The 16,152-nt window shown below is 36.6% G+C and overlaps 1 protein-coding gene across 1 annotated transcript in view; it reads left to right on the forward strand.

Moving 5' to 3' along the window:
* Window positions 1-16,152, forward strand: part of OTOG (otogelin) — a 114,454-nt gene that overhangs the window by 32,507 nt on the left and 65,795 nt on the right. The window contains exons 16-23 of the mRNA XM_054826090.1: window positions 63-195; window positions 1,177-1,354; window positions 3,168-3,292; window positions 4,767-4,979; window positions 6,514-6,679; window positions 7,200-7,274; window positions 9,656-9,699; window positions 10,869-11,022. Of these exons, the coding sequence (XP_054682065.1) occupies window positions 63-195; window positions 1,177-1,354; window positions 3,168-3,292; window positions 4,767-4,979; window positions 6,514-6,679; window positions 7,200-7,274; window positions 9,656-9,699; window positions 10,869-11,022 (1,088 nt within the window). The remainder of the gene's footprint in view (window positions 1-62; window positions 196-1,176; window positions 1,355-3,167; window positions 3,293-4,766; window positions 4,980-6,513; window positions 6,680-7,199; window positions 7,275-9,655; window positions 9,700-10,868; window positions 11,023-16,152) is intronic.

Raw genomic sequence — 16,152 nt, forward strand, 5'->3', positions numbered from 1 at the left:
CACTATTATTTAACATTTGTCCTACTTAATTTTTTAAAAATTTGTTTTGCTCTTACGTGTAGAACCAAGATGGATCATGTATCCAATCAATCAGCCTTATTCTTAAGCAGGACCCCAAGAGGCAAGTGACTTTGACTCATTCAGGAGATGTTTTGGTATATGACCAATACAAAGTTAACCTGCCTTATGCAGATGGTAAGGAATAGTATATAAGCATATAACTCCTATAAAGCACTAACAGTATTTTAATGGCATACATGTATGTTGCGATACTGTCAATATTGCTAAGATACTGAAGTGATATATTGTTAATATGAACATTATTAATTTCTTGTGTTTCACAAATGAACTGCTGATGTACTTTTTATGCTGATGGTAGGAGTTATACAGTAGCTGTATGGGGCTAGTGTCTCTTATGATTATGTTCTGACTCTAGTTAGAGTCCTTCACGTTTACGAGGTTGGTTAGTTCTTTTCTGAGGGGAAATTATTTTCTCTGATTCTTGACTGAAAAATGTCTTTTCCTTTTTTTGTAAACAACTTGAGTAAATATAAGTGGAATGAGCCCTCTTGCCCCTTGCAGATAAGCCACAAATTTTGAGACAAAATTTTTTTGTTTGTTTCTCTTTCTTTTTGCTTCGATGAGTTTTTAAATCTGTCGCCCTGGAAGATATTACCAAGTATTCCACATATGTGACTCTGTTCTGTGAGATTCAATGTTAGCTTCAGTGAGAGCTTTATATGCAAATCATTAGTACATTTGATGTCTGTGGGATCTTGGCTCTTTGTGAATTTCCTGAAAAAGACTAATAACAGGAAGCACATTGCTGGTGTTAGGATTAGGTTGTCTAAATAAATGGTCTGCAATGTTATCTGCAGTGTTTGTATCTTTAATTTGACTTGTTTTTAGATTTATTTAGGAATATTCCAGTGAACTCTGGATGCATTTTTAAAAAGTATTGTGACTGTCATAAGGTTTTTGTTCTTCTTTATAGTCTGCATCAGTGTAACTTTCGTGAGAGAAAGCAATGATTAGGGGAAAATAGAGTCTTAATAGGAAAAGATGTAACTTTCATATTATTTTTATGTAACTAAACCAGTGAAATGACAAGAAACAAAATGCAAATTACAAGCAGGTTTCTTTTGCCTTTCAACAATCTCTGTTTTTACTCACCAGAGTTATTTGAAATACGGAAACTCTCCTCTGTATTTCTTCAAGTAAAGACACACATTGGATTACAGATACTGTATGACAGAGAAGGACTGAGGCTTTATCTTCAAGCTGATGGACGGTGGAAAGATGATACTGTGGGCCTTTGTGGAACCTTCAATGGAAATATGGAGGATGATTTTTTGTATGACTAGCTGCAAGATTTCTATTTTCCAGTATATGAATATCTACAGTTAGAGTGGTAGATCAAGTGTGTACTGAAGCTGAATGGATAGATACCAAGAATAATTTATTTTGAATTTTTGTGTTAGATAGTAGGTTTTAGTTTGCTAACAGAAAATCTGTAACTTCAACTATGGGATATCAAGCCAGGTTTTGCTTAAAATATTTTACTGTAAAAATACAGTGAAATATGAGAGACTCATCAATACTAGTTTATCTGAAAAGTTTTGTCCAAAATATGGAGGGACCTGTTTAAGGGACTTTCTGCATCCTTGCAAGCCTGCTTGTATCTCTCCAGCTCCTGTTTTCTGCTGCAAGTTCTGATCTGTTCTCTGCAACAGAGCCTCCATTGTTCAGTGCAGGCCAGCAACAGGAATTGGCTGTTGCCTGAGCTTCGCTTCGTTGTGATGCAGTGAAGGGTGGTCAGAGCTGCCTGAGCACCACAGGCAAGATTGCTGTTTATCCAGCTTCTTTGCAGCTTATTTCCTACAGATACTAAAGAAAACTGGCTTCCAGAGGATTGAGCAGCCTAATGGCAGTGGGAGAAGGAGAACATTAATTTAGAGCATGACAGAATATTTCTTTGATCAAGGGGAAAAAAAAAGATAACTTCTTTCTCTCAAAACAGTTGGAATTTTTAAAATCAAAACTAATAGAAAAATGGGAAAACTTTCCATAAGAGTTCCCATTTAAAAACACACACAAAAAATATTCTAGTGGATTTTGGAAGACTTTTTTATCTTAAAAAGTATTATCAAAATATTTATAATGAGGCTAAGAAACATATAGACAGGATCTCAGTGGAGAGATACTACTTATGTAAAACTACTTAAAATATTTCTCTGTTTGAAGCAAGTAAGTTTTGTAGGGCATTTTGGATGACAGTCTTTGGACTGATCGGCATCTCAAGTGAGAAATCATTCAATAGTTGATATTTGTATAAAAGCCCTTAAACTACAGGGAACTTATGAATTGTGCTGAGACGTGCCACTGACTGTAATGTGTAAGCATCTTGGCACGTGCACAAAACACCTGAGCCACACCAGATTTGGGATACTTGCCACAGACAGTGGTGTCTTTTGCAATGCCTCCACCCCCAGCTACTTTACCAGAAGTAATACTACTGGTTGTATGCCTAATGCAATCTTTTCCCTAGAGTGTAACATCCCATATTTAAATGCACGGTTTCGATCCTTCTCCATATACAACATTGATGTGCCTTGGTTATTTTGATCAAAGTCTTCCTGTCTTTCAGCTTTTGCTGCCCCTCTGCTTACGGGTATCTATCCAATTGCTTTTGCAGTTATATCTCTGGACCCTTGGACTTTTGTTCTTTCCCCTTCCTTGCAGGCACTAGAGAGCTTGGGAAGTCAGCTACCCAGGAACAGACAGGAAATTATAGGTAGAGGAGAGAGAAAAATGGATCAGATATCACTTAGGAGGCAGAAGTATGAATAAGGGAGTGCAGACTTTCATAACAGTGGTGCTCCCTCCTTCTCTCTTGTGAAAATGGAACTTGGTCTGTTTTGATCTGTCCTTCCTTACAGAGTATCTAATGGCTCTAGAACAGATCTTCTCTTTCTTTTCTGGGCCTTTGCCTGGAAAGAAAGAGAAGAGTCCTGAAATTAAAGCTGACAGTGCTTTATGGGAGAGTGCCTGAGAATATGGAGGAGTGGAAGGGGAGCTTAAATCAGCTTTGCTGAAGGGGATGGTAGAACTGAGACCATTCTGTAAATTCACTGTATCTTTTGTGACTGACTTCTGTTTTGTAAAAGATCTCCAGTTGGAGTAACTGAAAGCACCCCAGAGCTGTTTGGAAACACATGGAAAACTTCATCAGCATGCATTCTAGCGCATGATAGTTGGCAAATGGATCCGTGCGATATTCATCTGCAGGCAGGTGGGCAGTGAAGGTCAATTGTTATTGACAAATGCGTTTCTACTTACTACATCTGTGCCGATTTTCCTAGTTAGAGGAGGTAAAGTAATAACCAGTTCTACCCACTGAAAAAATGAATACTTATCAGTAGCATTTGTCGAGTTCAGTCCTCTAACAAGTCATACAGTATATTGTTAAGTATTTTCTGATACTTGCGGAGGCATTTGAAATACCATGTTTTTATTTCTGGTATGCAATTACAATGTGTAAAGCTAGACATGCATTAAAGATTGGTAAAATGTCCAGTATTGGTGATGCTGCTAGTTAAGATGAAGACTCAAAAGTATCGCAGTATTCATTTTTTAAAATAATGGGCAAATGAAACATTTTATTTAGTTGTCTGCTATGGAGGAGAATGAGTAGGAGAAAGATAGTTATGCACCGCCAGCCTTTAGATTCAGCTGAAAGGGTACAGTTGGGGAGTGATGCTAATGGCTGATGCCATGAGGACCACAGATGGTCGCTAAGACATCCTTTAATAACGATGAACTTTGTAGATCAACAGTTATATCCATTTCACAGTTTCTACTACTTCTTGTCTTGGACTCTGCATGCTTTTAGGCAAGATACAGAGGTAAAATACTGATTAAGGATTTGCCTGTAATTTCAGCAGTGCTAGGAAATCATCATGTCTCCTGCTACATCATCCTGTCTTCTGTGCAGCACTAAGAAGCTGTGTTCTTGGTAATGGATTTCAACACAAATGTAGAAAAAAGTGGCCTGTACAGGAAGTCAGAAATTCTGGAAAAGCCATTGTGAAGCCCTAGTCTATGCATCTCTCTTATTTTGTGGGAAATAAAAATGTATCTCTTTCTGGTTATGCTAATATAGCATATTCTTTGTTTTGACCACTATTGCACAATTATTTAGTGCATTCAGAATTAAGATATTCAGATAAGTGCTGTGTTTGGAGCTTCTTATGTAGCTATTTGACACCATTCTTGTTCTCCTGTGCAATAGTGCTACCCCAGGCTAGCAGCTCTGGGTATGGTTACAGCCTTATGCAACTGAAACAATGGGTAACAGCAGATTATTCTTTAAAATTCTGACCTGTTGAAGGTAGTTACTGGGAATGACTTAAAACTGAAGAGAGATGTAATCCTGTGGGTTTATGAAAGGCACTGGACAGTGTGTAGCATCTGTTGCCTAACCCACATCCATGATTCAGTTTAAAGATAGGAGACTGTATGTAGGCACTGTCTGCATATTGTAAAGTTTTCCAAGTACCTTAAAAGCATTCCCAGAGCAAGCTCAAAATTATGAGCAGCTAACCTCTTTTCTGTCCTTCCGTACAGTTGTACAGATATCAAAGATAGAAAGATACATATGGCGATAGTATGTAACCATGATCAGTTGCATTGTGTAGAAGACTTTCTATTCCAAGTCTTTTTAAAACTCTCTCACTGAAACAGTGTTTAATCTGTTATTTGTGTAGCCTCTTATGCAGCGGAAGCTTGTAGCATCCTAACGAAAGAACTTTTTGCTCCATGCTACCCCTATTTGAGTCCCGTTGCCTATTTTGAGCAGTGCAGAAGAGACACTTGCAAATGCGGACAGATTTGTTTTTGCTCTGCTTTGGCCCATTATGCTCATCATTGCCGAAGATTTGGAGTTGTAATAGATTTCAGAGGAGGTGTCCCAGAGTGCGGTGAGTTGCCTTTCACTTCTAGTCTTATATAATTACTGTTTGAGGACTGTAGAATGACAATCAGAAAATAAAATTAAATTAATATAATATTTTCAGTGAAAAGAGGATTACCTCTAGCATCATCTTTTGTATATAGGACAAGGTTCATTTTTGTCAAGACAGAATTAGTACCAGTGTTTTTAGATGATTGTTTCTTGTAGTTGGCTTTCTTTAGTTCTTTTGACTTAAGAAACAATGTGGAGATTTTTTTTAAGTAGTTGGAGGGCTTCAAATGTATACAGAATTAAAAATATGTCTATATCTCTTATATGGCTTTGAAATGTTGATATTATTCATGAGCTGCATAAATAGATTTGTTCTTTTCCTCATAGATGCTAGGTTGATCTAATTCTTTAAATGAACGAGATAAATTAGCAGTTTTAGCTGGATTATTGTCAACTTCTGCTGTCTGACAATCTCTTTTAGCTTATTCTCTTAGTGACACTGAAATAAATAGAGCACCGAAATAAGCGTAGAGAATTGGTATTGTTGATATTTAAATTAAAGTTAATGGAAGATTATAGATAGTGTAGGGATAGCCAAAGGTGATACCTGTTATCTGCTCTATAATGCCTCACAGGTAGAGGAGTGGGATAATATTATTAAATTCTTTACTTTATATGAACTTTTAGTGATGCAAAAGATGTTAATAGGACACATAGTGCCCTCGTGTACATTTTTTTAAAAATTATAGAATTGAAACCCTATAAAACAACCCTAAACTTATACCCCTGATGTTTCAGTAGGTTTGGCTCCATAAACAATCTTAGTTCTATGGAACATTCAAGAATTTTAACATCTGGTAGTTTTCATCACGTGTAATTATCTGTGTTGTAATGCACGGTAAAGAGGATTTTGGAAAGTTGGTCCAGCTTAAGTATCTCAAGCTGAAGTATCTTTATGAATATCTAAAAAGACTTGTTTGCTTGCAGTTATTATGACATGAATGGCTGTGTCCATTATGACTGTATGAATCATTCAAACCATTTAATTTTATTTTGCTTTTTTTAGAAGCAAGTATAGTTTTGTTAGAATATATTTTAAAAGTCATGCTTGTAGGGTTTAAATTTCAAGAACTTCAGTGTTGGGATTTTTTAAGTAAAGCTTTATAGGAGAGAGAGAGATAGATACATATATATCTATGAAAACTCAAGAAGGTATTGTGCAACATCTGCAAAGTGCACACATTTTTTGCTTTTAATGTTTTATTTAAGATGCTGAGCCCATGCATAAGAGCCAAGTGTTTTCAGAGTTGGAGGAGAAAAAAAGCTTCAGTTGTTCAGTTTCCCCAGTGTAAATCTGGATTAACTGTGCAGACTTCATTGTACTCATTATTACTGTGGATTTACATCTGTGTAGTTTACACAGCATAGTGCCAAAATAGCAATTTTAGTGGAATTTAATGTGATTGGGAATGAAAGAATAGAGATGTTTATCAGAAAACTGTTGGGAGGTATTTGCACTGTTATTTGAGAGATTTGTTTCATTTGGACAGCTCTTTCATGTGAAGATACAAAGGAGTACAGTACTTGTGTGTCTACCTGTGGCAGAACCTGCCAAGCTCTGTCTGTGCCAGAGACATGCAGCAGTGATTGCATTGAAGGCTGTGCTTGTCCCTCTGGAATGTATTTGAATTCCAGGACTGAACGATGTGTACAGAGGTAGGTAAAGGTGCAGTTTTAATACTCACACTCGCTCTTTTAGACTACTGCATTTGCAGGTCAGCATGAAAAGCTATAAACATGTAAACTTGTAGCTATTACTCATCTGTAAACTTGGCGGGATATTAGAATTATACAGAACTTATATATTGATCAAAAATAGCTCTTTTATAGTACTGATGCTCATCGAACATCATGAAAGCTTGTTGTTACATATTGTCTGTTTTCTGGCATATAAGAGATACAAAAGTTGTCCTTTGTTGTATAGAAGTTCAGCTTTGTTGCTGATTTGGTTTGGAATGTGCTTGAGTTACATGGCAGTATGTATCAGTAGTTACTGAGATCAATTTCTTGTATTTAAAAAAAAGAAACCACCACAAAAACCCCATCCACCCAAAAAACCTCACCGGAACCAACAAAGCAACCAATTGAACTTTGAACAGCAATCAAGTCAATGGGAATTTTTTCTTCTTTCAGTTTGCGTTAATCACAGTTACATGTTGTCTTTCCTTTACTCCAGAAATGAATGTCCTTGTTATTTTCAAGGAATTGACTATCCCCCTGGAGAAAATGTTATGACATCTTTGGGCAAATGGTAAGGTAAAAAACTATTTTTATTTTTCCCTGACTAGATGGTGTGTCCTTTTTTAAGAGCTCTGTCAAATCATTCTGGCTAGCCTGTTGTTTATTTTTGTTATTGTTTTGGTGGTTTTTTTAATGAGACATACAGAATGTGTCAGACAGTGCTGGCAGTCATGGGAAGGGGCTTCTCTTGGTAGATTTTTTTTTTATTTGTTTCCTTTCATCCTTCTCCTCAAGGGTCTAGTTTAGCTAATTATGCTAAGCAGTACAGTGGATATTTGGCTGAATGCACACTGATCATGTGATCATCCACAAATGCATTTTTTAGAAATGACTGCAAGTGAAAATCATCTTTCCCTTGTTTTCATTGGAGTTATTTGGGATCTGGCAGCTTATGTTTCATGTGAATGTGTTAATTAAAATATATCTACTGGCTTTAACAAGGTTGCATACAGATCCACTGAGAGGAAAGGCTTTCAAACACGGAGGTACAGACTGTCAGCTGCTCTGAATTACCTTGCGCTAAATACATTAGGAATCATGTAGGGCTGTATGTGTGGATGAACTGGAAAAATACACACAATGTATTGGGTTCTTAATCTGTCACTGTTTTTATTAGAAGCAGTTATGATCTTATTATGCGCGCTCTGTCCTTTTTCTTCTCAAGTGCTTCCTCTTTTTGGAACTTTCTCTCAAACTGGAGTTTCCTCTCATGGTTGTTTATGGAATAGCCTTTCTGTTCTGTTGTTTGCAACCACTTCTTTAAAGTATTTTTATTGTGACACCAACGTTATGTCAGCATCTGAGTTATGTCCCTGTCAGTTCCCTGTGGTATTGCTTTGCCTGTTGGCTGAATTATACTGGTAAGTTCTTGAGCTAGGACACTAGCACCTGCAGTGCTTTGAGGTATGTACGCAGCTCCAAACATGACAGCAGAGTGACTGTGACACATACAGAATTTGATTCTGAATCTGCTGACTAGCAGTAGGTGTACTGGGGATGTCTTAGCCATTGCAAAAGAATGGGAGAATGGTGCTGGAGTTCATGGGCTCAGGTTCTCTAGTGAAGCACAGAATCTGAAATTAAGCCAGTCCTGCTACCTTTTTCCCTGACAATGAGTTGCTATCAGATCTGCTAACATTTTATACAAGTACTAGACTATTTTGGCTGGAATTAGACAGGAGCAGACAGTATTATGTTGCTCAGTGCTTCCCTGCATGCAGTATCTTGTTAGGGTTGACTTTTATGCAGTTTGTTTGTTTCTTTGCTCTACTGTGTCATGTAGGGGAAACATGTTTGTTCCTGTCTGTGTAATATTTTGCATATGTGAATGGATATACATGCTACAAGCTTTATGATATGCTACCCTAAAATTTTTATTTTGAATCTTGATTAGCATAGAGTTGTTTGAATTTTTTTAGGTTCTGATTATGAACTGTAGTTCCAGTTGGTTCTGATAATAGTCACAGTAGGTTACTATTGCAGATTCCTATAATATTGCTGAAGCAAAATTAGTTTTGAGACAGCATGAGGATAAAAATTAGCAACTGCATCACAGTTTCCTCCTGTGAGCCAAGAACAGTAAAATAGAATGGAAACATTCATTTTGTTATAAATGAGAGAGAAATTCATGATATTGTGAGATGTTTTCAGGTGGATATTTTGTTGATGATCCATGTTAGGAGTGGTTGAGAAAAGACAAAGTTATCAATCTACTGTTACTGTGTTTTGCATGGGGAAAAGTCATTCGAGTTCAGCAGAAAAAATCGTTGCAGTCACAATAGCTTATGACTCTATTACATTCAACACTAGGGCTTTGCCTTCAACTATGGGACAACTCAAGAACTGTTGGTATTGTCTAGATTTTCACATAAACTAATAGCTAGCTTTTCAGCAGAGTTCTAACCTGATGGTGAGGACAATGGAGCATTTATACTAATGTTCAGTGTTAAGAGTTTTCATGTAAGAGTACATACCCAGAGCTTGCTGTAACATATACAGATCTGTGTTTAGGGTTTGGTTTTGCTGCTATTGCTCATTGCATTTTTGGTTTAGATAATGACGATTCTGTTATGTACAGAGCTTGGTTTATTCTTGCTGCACTGATGTCTTTGGGAGCAGTATAGTGGTGTATTTATGTATTCTTATGTCAGCCCAGGCATTTTAACTCATAGTAACATTCTGCAGAAAGCAAAAATTTGAAGTTTAATGAATATTCTTTAGTTGTTAAGGCAATGCATACTTTATCCACAATTCTAATGTTCAATGCAAACATTTATACAGTTATTTGGTATTGGTTCGTACTGGTATTGGTATGCTTCATTATTAAACAGAAAACATTAATATTTCAGATCTTCCTGGCTCTCATTACATCTTCATGTATTTTTATTGCAGCCATTGCAGGGATGGAGTAATGAATTGTGATAACAACATAATAGGTGAGTGGAGAGAGAGAGGGGAAAAGATATTTCAAGTCCAATTAATATGTATCCTCCAATCTCTGTGGAACCTCTTATTTGTAGTAGAAGGTTGTGCAGTATATACAAATGAATAACTTGCAGGGGGGAATCCATGATTTAGGAATTATGTATTTGTGTGATTGAAAGCAAGGCTGGTGCAAAGCAGCACCGTAACTGTCCAAAATACTGTTAAATCTGAGCAGCTTTTTTTTCCCCCAGTGCTTTAGAATACTATTTTTTTAGAGTGCTTGAACAAGCTTACCTGCATGACAAACAGCAGAACCTGAGTAGGGCAAACACAGCTTAGCTTTGCCCCATAAAACATGGTTGTAGGAACTGAGCACTGGCAGTAATTTTTCACAGATATTTTTTTCTTTCCTTCCACAAACCTTGAGTAACTGAAATATAAAAAAAATTTGTCATATTTAAGAAAAAGAATGTAAGAAGTGCTTTTTCTATTACAGTATACTTTATATGTCATTGAGTATTATGGTCCATACTCTGTTATGGTGTTTCTTTTACTTTAGTGAGAAAGACTTTTATTTGAGGTTTCAGGTCTAGCATTGCCAACTCTTTGGCCTTTAGCAGAAATCTGTTCCCCATGCACTTGAAGGTGGTGGTTGCACTGATTTGACAATTATCCAGAACCTCTCCCTATATAAATAAACAAAAAAACCAGCAACCAACCAAAACCACTTGAAAACACTGCCATCACTTTGGGCATTTCTGTTGCACATACACAGTATGAGCGCAACTCAAAACCAATTGTGTAGTACAGTTGTTTTGTTTGTAGTCCATGGCTCCAGCATGGAACGTCACATCCAGCTCTCAGACCTTTTCTTGAATTTTTTTGCTTTCTGTTGATTTCTGTTTCTCTGTTGGTAGTACTTTGCATTTCTGTTTTGGATGGCTGATTCCTGACTAACTGTTTAGAACGTAATGTTTCTTACTAAATGAATATATTCATTTTAATATTTTGTATGAGATTTTATAGCAGTTCTATGAAGCTTACTATGCTCAGGAGAGAGATGCAATTGGATGTTACACTTTTGTATTACATAATCTCAATCAAAATCTATTGCAGACTTTTAGGGAATACAGAATTTCAGCTGTGAAGACTAATGTGTTTGTCAATTTTTTCCCCCCAGCACATGGCTGCCCGGTTGGACAAATTTATATTAACTGCAGTAATCCACAAGTTGATCCTGAACTCAGCAGAGAGAGAACTTGTGAGAATCAGCTGTTAAACCTCACTTTCTCAGCACACCTTCCTTGTGTTTCAGGTTGTGTCTGTCCACCAGGGTGAGTACAGACAGATTTGCATCTTTTGGTGCACAAGCATAGATGACTAACTTCAGTAGTGATTGAGTAATTCATTCTGCTGAGGACATACCACATTTCTACTTGGAAAATTTGAGGTGTCAAGGCTTACCACACAATGACATTGACCATTGAAGGAATACGAAATGGTAAACCAAGAGACAGGTGGAGCCAAAGGTGTAATACCTCACAATAATAAAAGCGAAATAACAGGAATATGGAAAGGGCATTGAAATTATGTGATGCAATCCCTGTACTACAGCAGAATCATGTTTACCTAGGTATTTTTTTTCAGATATCTAGCCTCTTATTTGAACATTTCACTGAGGGAGGCTTGTTTCTTCATTCCTAGGCATTATTTTCAGTATTCTCTCCCTCAAGAGGATATTTTTAAGTCTCAGGCATTTGTGCTGAAAATATACAGATGAGCTGTTATGTTTTCATAGAATCATAGAATGGTTTGTGTTACAAGAGACCTTCAAGATCATCTTGTTCCAACCCCCCTGCCATGGGCAGGGACACTTTCCACTAGATCTGGTTGCCCAAAGCCCCATCCAACCTGGCCTTGAACACTTCCAGGGATGGGGCATCCATAACTTCTCTGGGTAACCTGTTCCAGTGCCTCACCACCCTCATAGTGAAGAATTTCTTCCTAATATCTAATCTAAATCTACCCTCCTTCAGCTTAAGGCCATTACCCCTTGTCCTGTCACTACGTGCCCTTGTAAAACCCTGTATTGCTGAGAGAATTTTAAATATAAAAATAGTAATTATGTGTTTAAGTTGTGTCGGTTTTGATGGGATTTAGTCTCTTAGCACATAGCTTGAAGGCTTTGAGTATTGTCACTCTGAAATTACTATTGATGCCTTGAGAGCCTTCTCAAAATGAAGAGTAAAAGCCAGATCCTCAGTTGAACTGGGTTGAAATAGCTCAGTTGAAGTCTGCGGACTCATACTCATTTATGTGTAGATTTTTGCACAATGGTAAAAGATTGCCACTCAGACTTCTGTTTTTCACCTTAACATTCAGAAACATGAAATGTCAAACTGTTCACGTGAAATGGAACCTGTAATTAGTCCGACTCAATATGGTACCATGGTGAAAGAGTGCAGTGCTAAGATAGATTTTGAAATTAACTGGAGGCAGACATTTTCAGAATTGCAAAAACTCATCCTGAGTTTGAAGGCTGATACTCTTCAAAGCTAATGGCTACCTTCACCAGCACTGTATGGCAGGCAACTCAACAGAGAATAAATAAAAAGTTTATATGATCTATTTTGCTCTGCATGACCACTGAGATTGTGAACTTTTCTACTGCTTCCTGGTGTAAGTTAGCTCTGTAATTAAAGCAAGTATTGGTGATCCCAAAGCTCTGATAATATGTTTGTATAGTTACAAAGGGCAGAGTTTTATTTTCTAGAGAGAAAAATACAAGATCAAGAAGTTCCATATTTACCATAACATCAGCAAACTTAGTTCTGTTCTGCTATGGTTGTATGCTGCTTGTAGAGATACTGACACAAACTTTTTTTTGGTGGAGGGTGAGAGCCTCGTTTATTTTGTAGGACTTTATTTTCAGTACTTAAGGTAGAACTAGGAAACAGTGTCACAAACCTAGGATTTGAACTGGGAATATCAATCTGTACTGATGAAGTAGAAATGATATTAATTTGTTTCTATGTGTTCCATACATAGTGTCAGGTTCTGACTGACAGGGAAGTGCTTATGCAGTGTTTGAGGGACACTTCCTTGAAAGACCAGGGATCAAGTTTCCAAGTTCTACCAGTCCTTTCATGTGAAATTTAACATGGCAGTAGCTTGCTGCCATGATCACAAACTGCATGGTTTGGAATATAAGGTGTAATCCGAGAATCATGCGTATTTATTTTAAAATGAATTGAGAATCACTGTAAATGCTGTCCAGCTCTTTCCATTATAGAGTTACTTGCAAGCTAGTCAAATCTGATACCTTTTCAATATTTGGCTCCGGTGGTCCTATACTACTTAAAGATACAGGTTTTTATTTGAGATTGCTTTAAGAAAAGTTAAGATGGTCCTTAAGGTGTGCGGTTTTAGGTGTGTTTTTGGAAACACAAGAGACTTCTGCTATGTATTATGCAGGGTTTTTATTTAGACAACGAATCTCAATGTGTTAGTTGCTTTTGAATAGAAGGTGTTGGATCTGAATAGCCCTTATGTTTTAAGTCAGTCACTGAATTCACACTCCAATGATTTGTACTGCAGATTGACCACCTGAGTCAAAGCAATATAGTAAGACAAAATCAAATGGTTGGAAGAGAAGGATGGAACCAATACCATTACCTTCAAACAGTACCTTATCCTATGTTCATGACAGTTCAAGTAGTGCAGGATTGGAATGCAGTATGAATTTGTGCAACTTCAAAATCACCTTTCTAGGCAATCAGTTCTTACTGGTGAAATACAAAACTGAGGTGACATTGTCCACTTTACAAGGGTAAAACAGCCATGGAATTTCTTTGATCTTAATGTTAGTTCTTTACCAGAAATCATTAGTTTCATTCCTTCATTCATACTTTTGTTCCTGTTTGAGATCTTGCATCAGTTTAGCTTTGTTCATTTTCTGTAAGTTAAGCTGATTTAGGCAGTAATGAAATCAGTTTAACATATTTGATTAGTTTTGGTTGGTTTAGGTAAACTACTGAAAAAAAAACTTGGTGTAGAAAAGCAAATATGTCGCAATTAAGAAACCTGTACAGGAAGCTACATTTTTTCAGGAGGATATATGTAATGCAGAAAGAGAGGGAAAGAACCTGTATTCACAGAAAATGGTGTTAAGATTTCAAGAAGGCAATGTTTTTATTTTGCTATTTTTCTACTATAAAAGTATAAAAATTCTGATCATATACTTTCTGTTTTAGAAGTGATTGAGGTAGAACACTAATTATTCTGGAACACACATTCTGATGTTGTTCCACTCTGCTTTGCTGACATAGTGATTTTAAAGATTTTATTTGTGTTTTTTTTCTCACTGTGTTTCATCTGTCACTGTTTAAATAGCAGTTTCCTATATTCCATGCTGCATTCCACAAAAAATAAGTAGTATTGTGTTTACAACACAGTTTGTAGTTTTTCAAGTTCAGTCTTTGAATTATACTTTCTGCTTCTGGGTTGCTATGATTCAAATGATTCTTCCCTCTTGAACTATACCAAATGTGTGTGATTTAACACAGAGTCTTTAATCAGGCTGCAGAAGAAACAAAAGAGAAAAGACAAAGAGAGAAAAAACAGTAGTATCTTCCCATATTTCTGCATATTATGTGACATGTTTACCACAAGTGGACATACGCTGGTTTGTGCCTGTCCTATTCCATTAGTTTTCCATGGTCTCCAGTCAGACAGATAATGATCTCTGAAACAGCCAGCTTCTCTTCATAGTTCCTTATAACCTGCTCTTATTGTTGCTGTCAAGAAAAAGTTACTTTCCTGAAGAAATTTACTTGTGTTTTCTCAATCCCCCCACTGATTTTGCTCTTGACTGCAGCATGAGATGGATTTGGCTGTTCTATACTTTATATAGTGTACAGTATAAAAAACCTGTACTGTATATATAAGATATATAGTTTTTCAAACTGACAGTTGAGGGTACTGTTTTGTGGGTGTATGTCTTGGAATTTATTAACTGTATCACTGCAGCAGAGGCCACAATCATGTTGCATATGTAATTATTTCACCTAGTTCAGCAACAATTTAGGGCTGCTTCCTTGCTATTCTTACCTGAGTAGTAGGGGTGAAGGATTCATGTAATCCTTGGGGCTGCAGCAATGAACCAAACTCCATACTGCAATGTCAAAGATCTCTGGAAGGGATTTGCAAATGTTCCCTGTGCATTATCCTAGGAGGCACGCAAAAATGATAAAGGACTGGAAATTTAAGACAGGATTTGTTGTTAAAGGATTACCTTACAACACTTTTGAAATATTCATTAATTGATCTGAGAGATAGAATGTGTCAATATTACAGATTTATCTGTGCCATAGATCATGATGTAGAACATGCAGGCTCTACTGGATATAACAAATCCCATGCCTTTTAAAAAGCCATTTTCCCCCATCTTAATATTTCCCCTTTTAATAGAGGGCCCCTCAGAATAACCAAAGAGGTCAATCTTTTTATTTCTAAAAATATTAGAATTACAGAACTTAGAACACCAAGTAACCCGAACGGCCCTGCCTCATCGTGGAGCAGTGGAGTTGTCAAGGTGCATGAACTAAACAATATTAGTTCAGTCCAGCTAAGCTGCACACCCTGAATTCAACCAGTGATGTCTGATACCTGTGCTAATCCTATTTTTATCAATTTTGTTTTTCTGATGGATTCATTTTAAGTGTAGCAGGTTCTAATAGCACTTCGGGGGTTAAAGAAAGGGCAAATGTATCTTTAAGGTTTTATGGTGCAGACTGAAGTTGGGCAAGTAGTTTCTGCTCCTTGCTTCCTGATCTCAGTTGATGCTCTGAAATAACCAACAAAATACATTACTACAGTAAAGAATGGATTAAAAATTGTAAAAGTGAGTATATATCATCAAAACCAGAAAAAAAATTAGTAGGTATTGGCAGATTTTTTTTTGTAAAGTGGATTTTCTTCCTTATATATGTGAGCATTTAAGAAGTATTTATATATAACTAAGTGCATCTATTAAAGTATCCCTACTAGATGAGAAAACTGAACATTAGGGGTACACCAGCTTGTATGTTCTCTTTATCCATTCATTGTCGAGCACCTTATTTGAGAAAAGCTACCACAAGAGCACTGTCATCTTTTTGAGGACAGATGCTTTTATTTAGACTGACTTGGTTGAATTGTTTAATAATATACATCAGTCTTTATTTTAAATCGTGTTATCCATCCATATTTCCATTAACTGAAATATTTAATAATTTCCATGCATATTATACATTAATTCCATCTTGTTGTAAAAACCAAGAGGCCTTCCAGCCTCTAAATATGAATAATACAAATCCTGAGGACTATGTCAATAACTTGCAATATATATTTGTCCCAAATGCAAATAGTAATTATTTCTTCTACTTCTGTTACTACCTCATAGTGTTACCTGCCTATTGGATCTT

The sequence above is a fragment of the Grus americana genome, chromosome 5 (assembly GCF_028858705.1).
Source record: "Grus americana isolate bGruAme1 chromosome 5, bGruAme1.mat, whole genome shotgun sequence".
Classification (NCBI taxonomy): Eukaryota; Metazoa; Chordata; class Aves; order Gruiformes; family Gruidae; genus Grus; species Grus americana.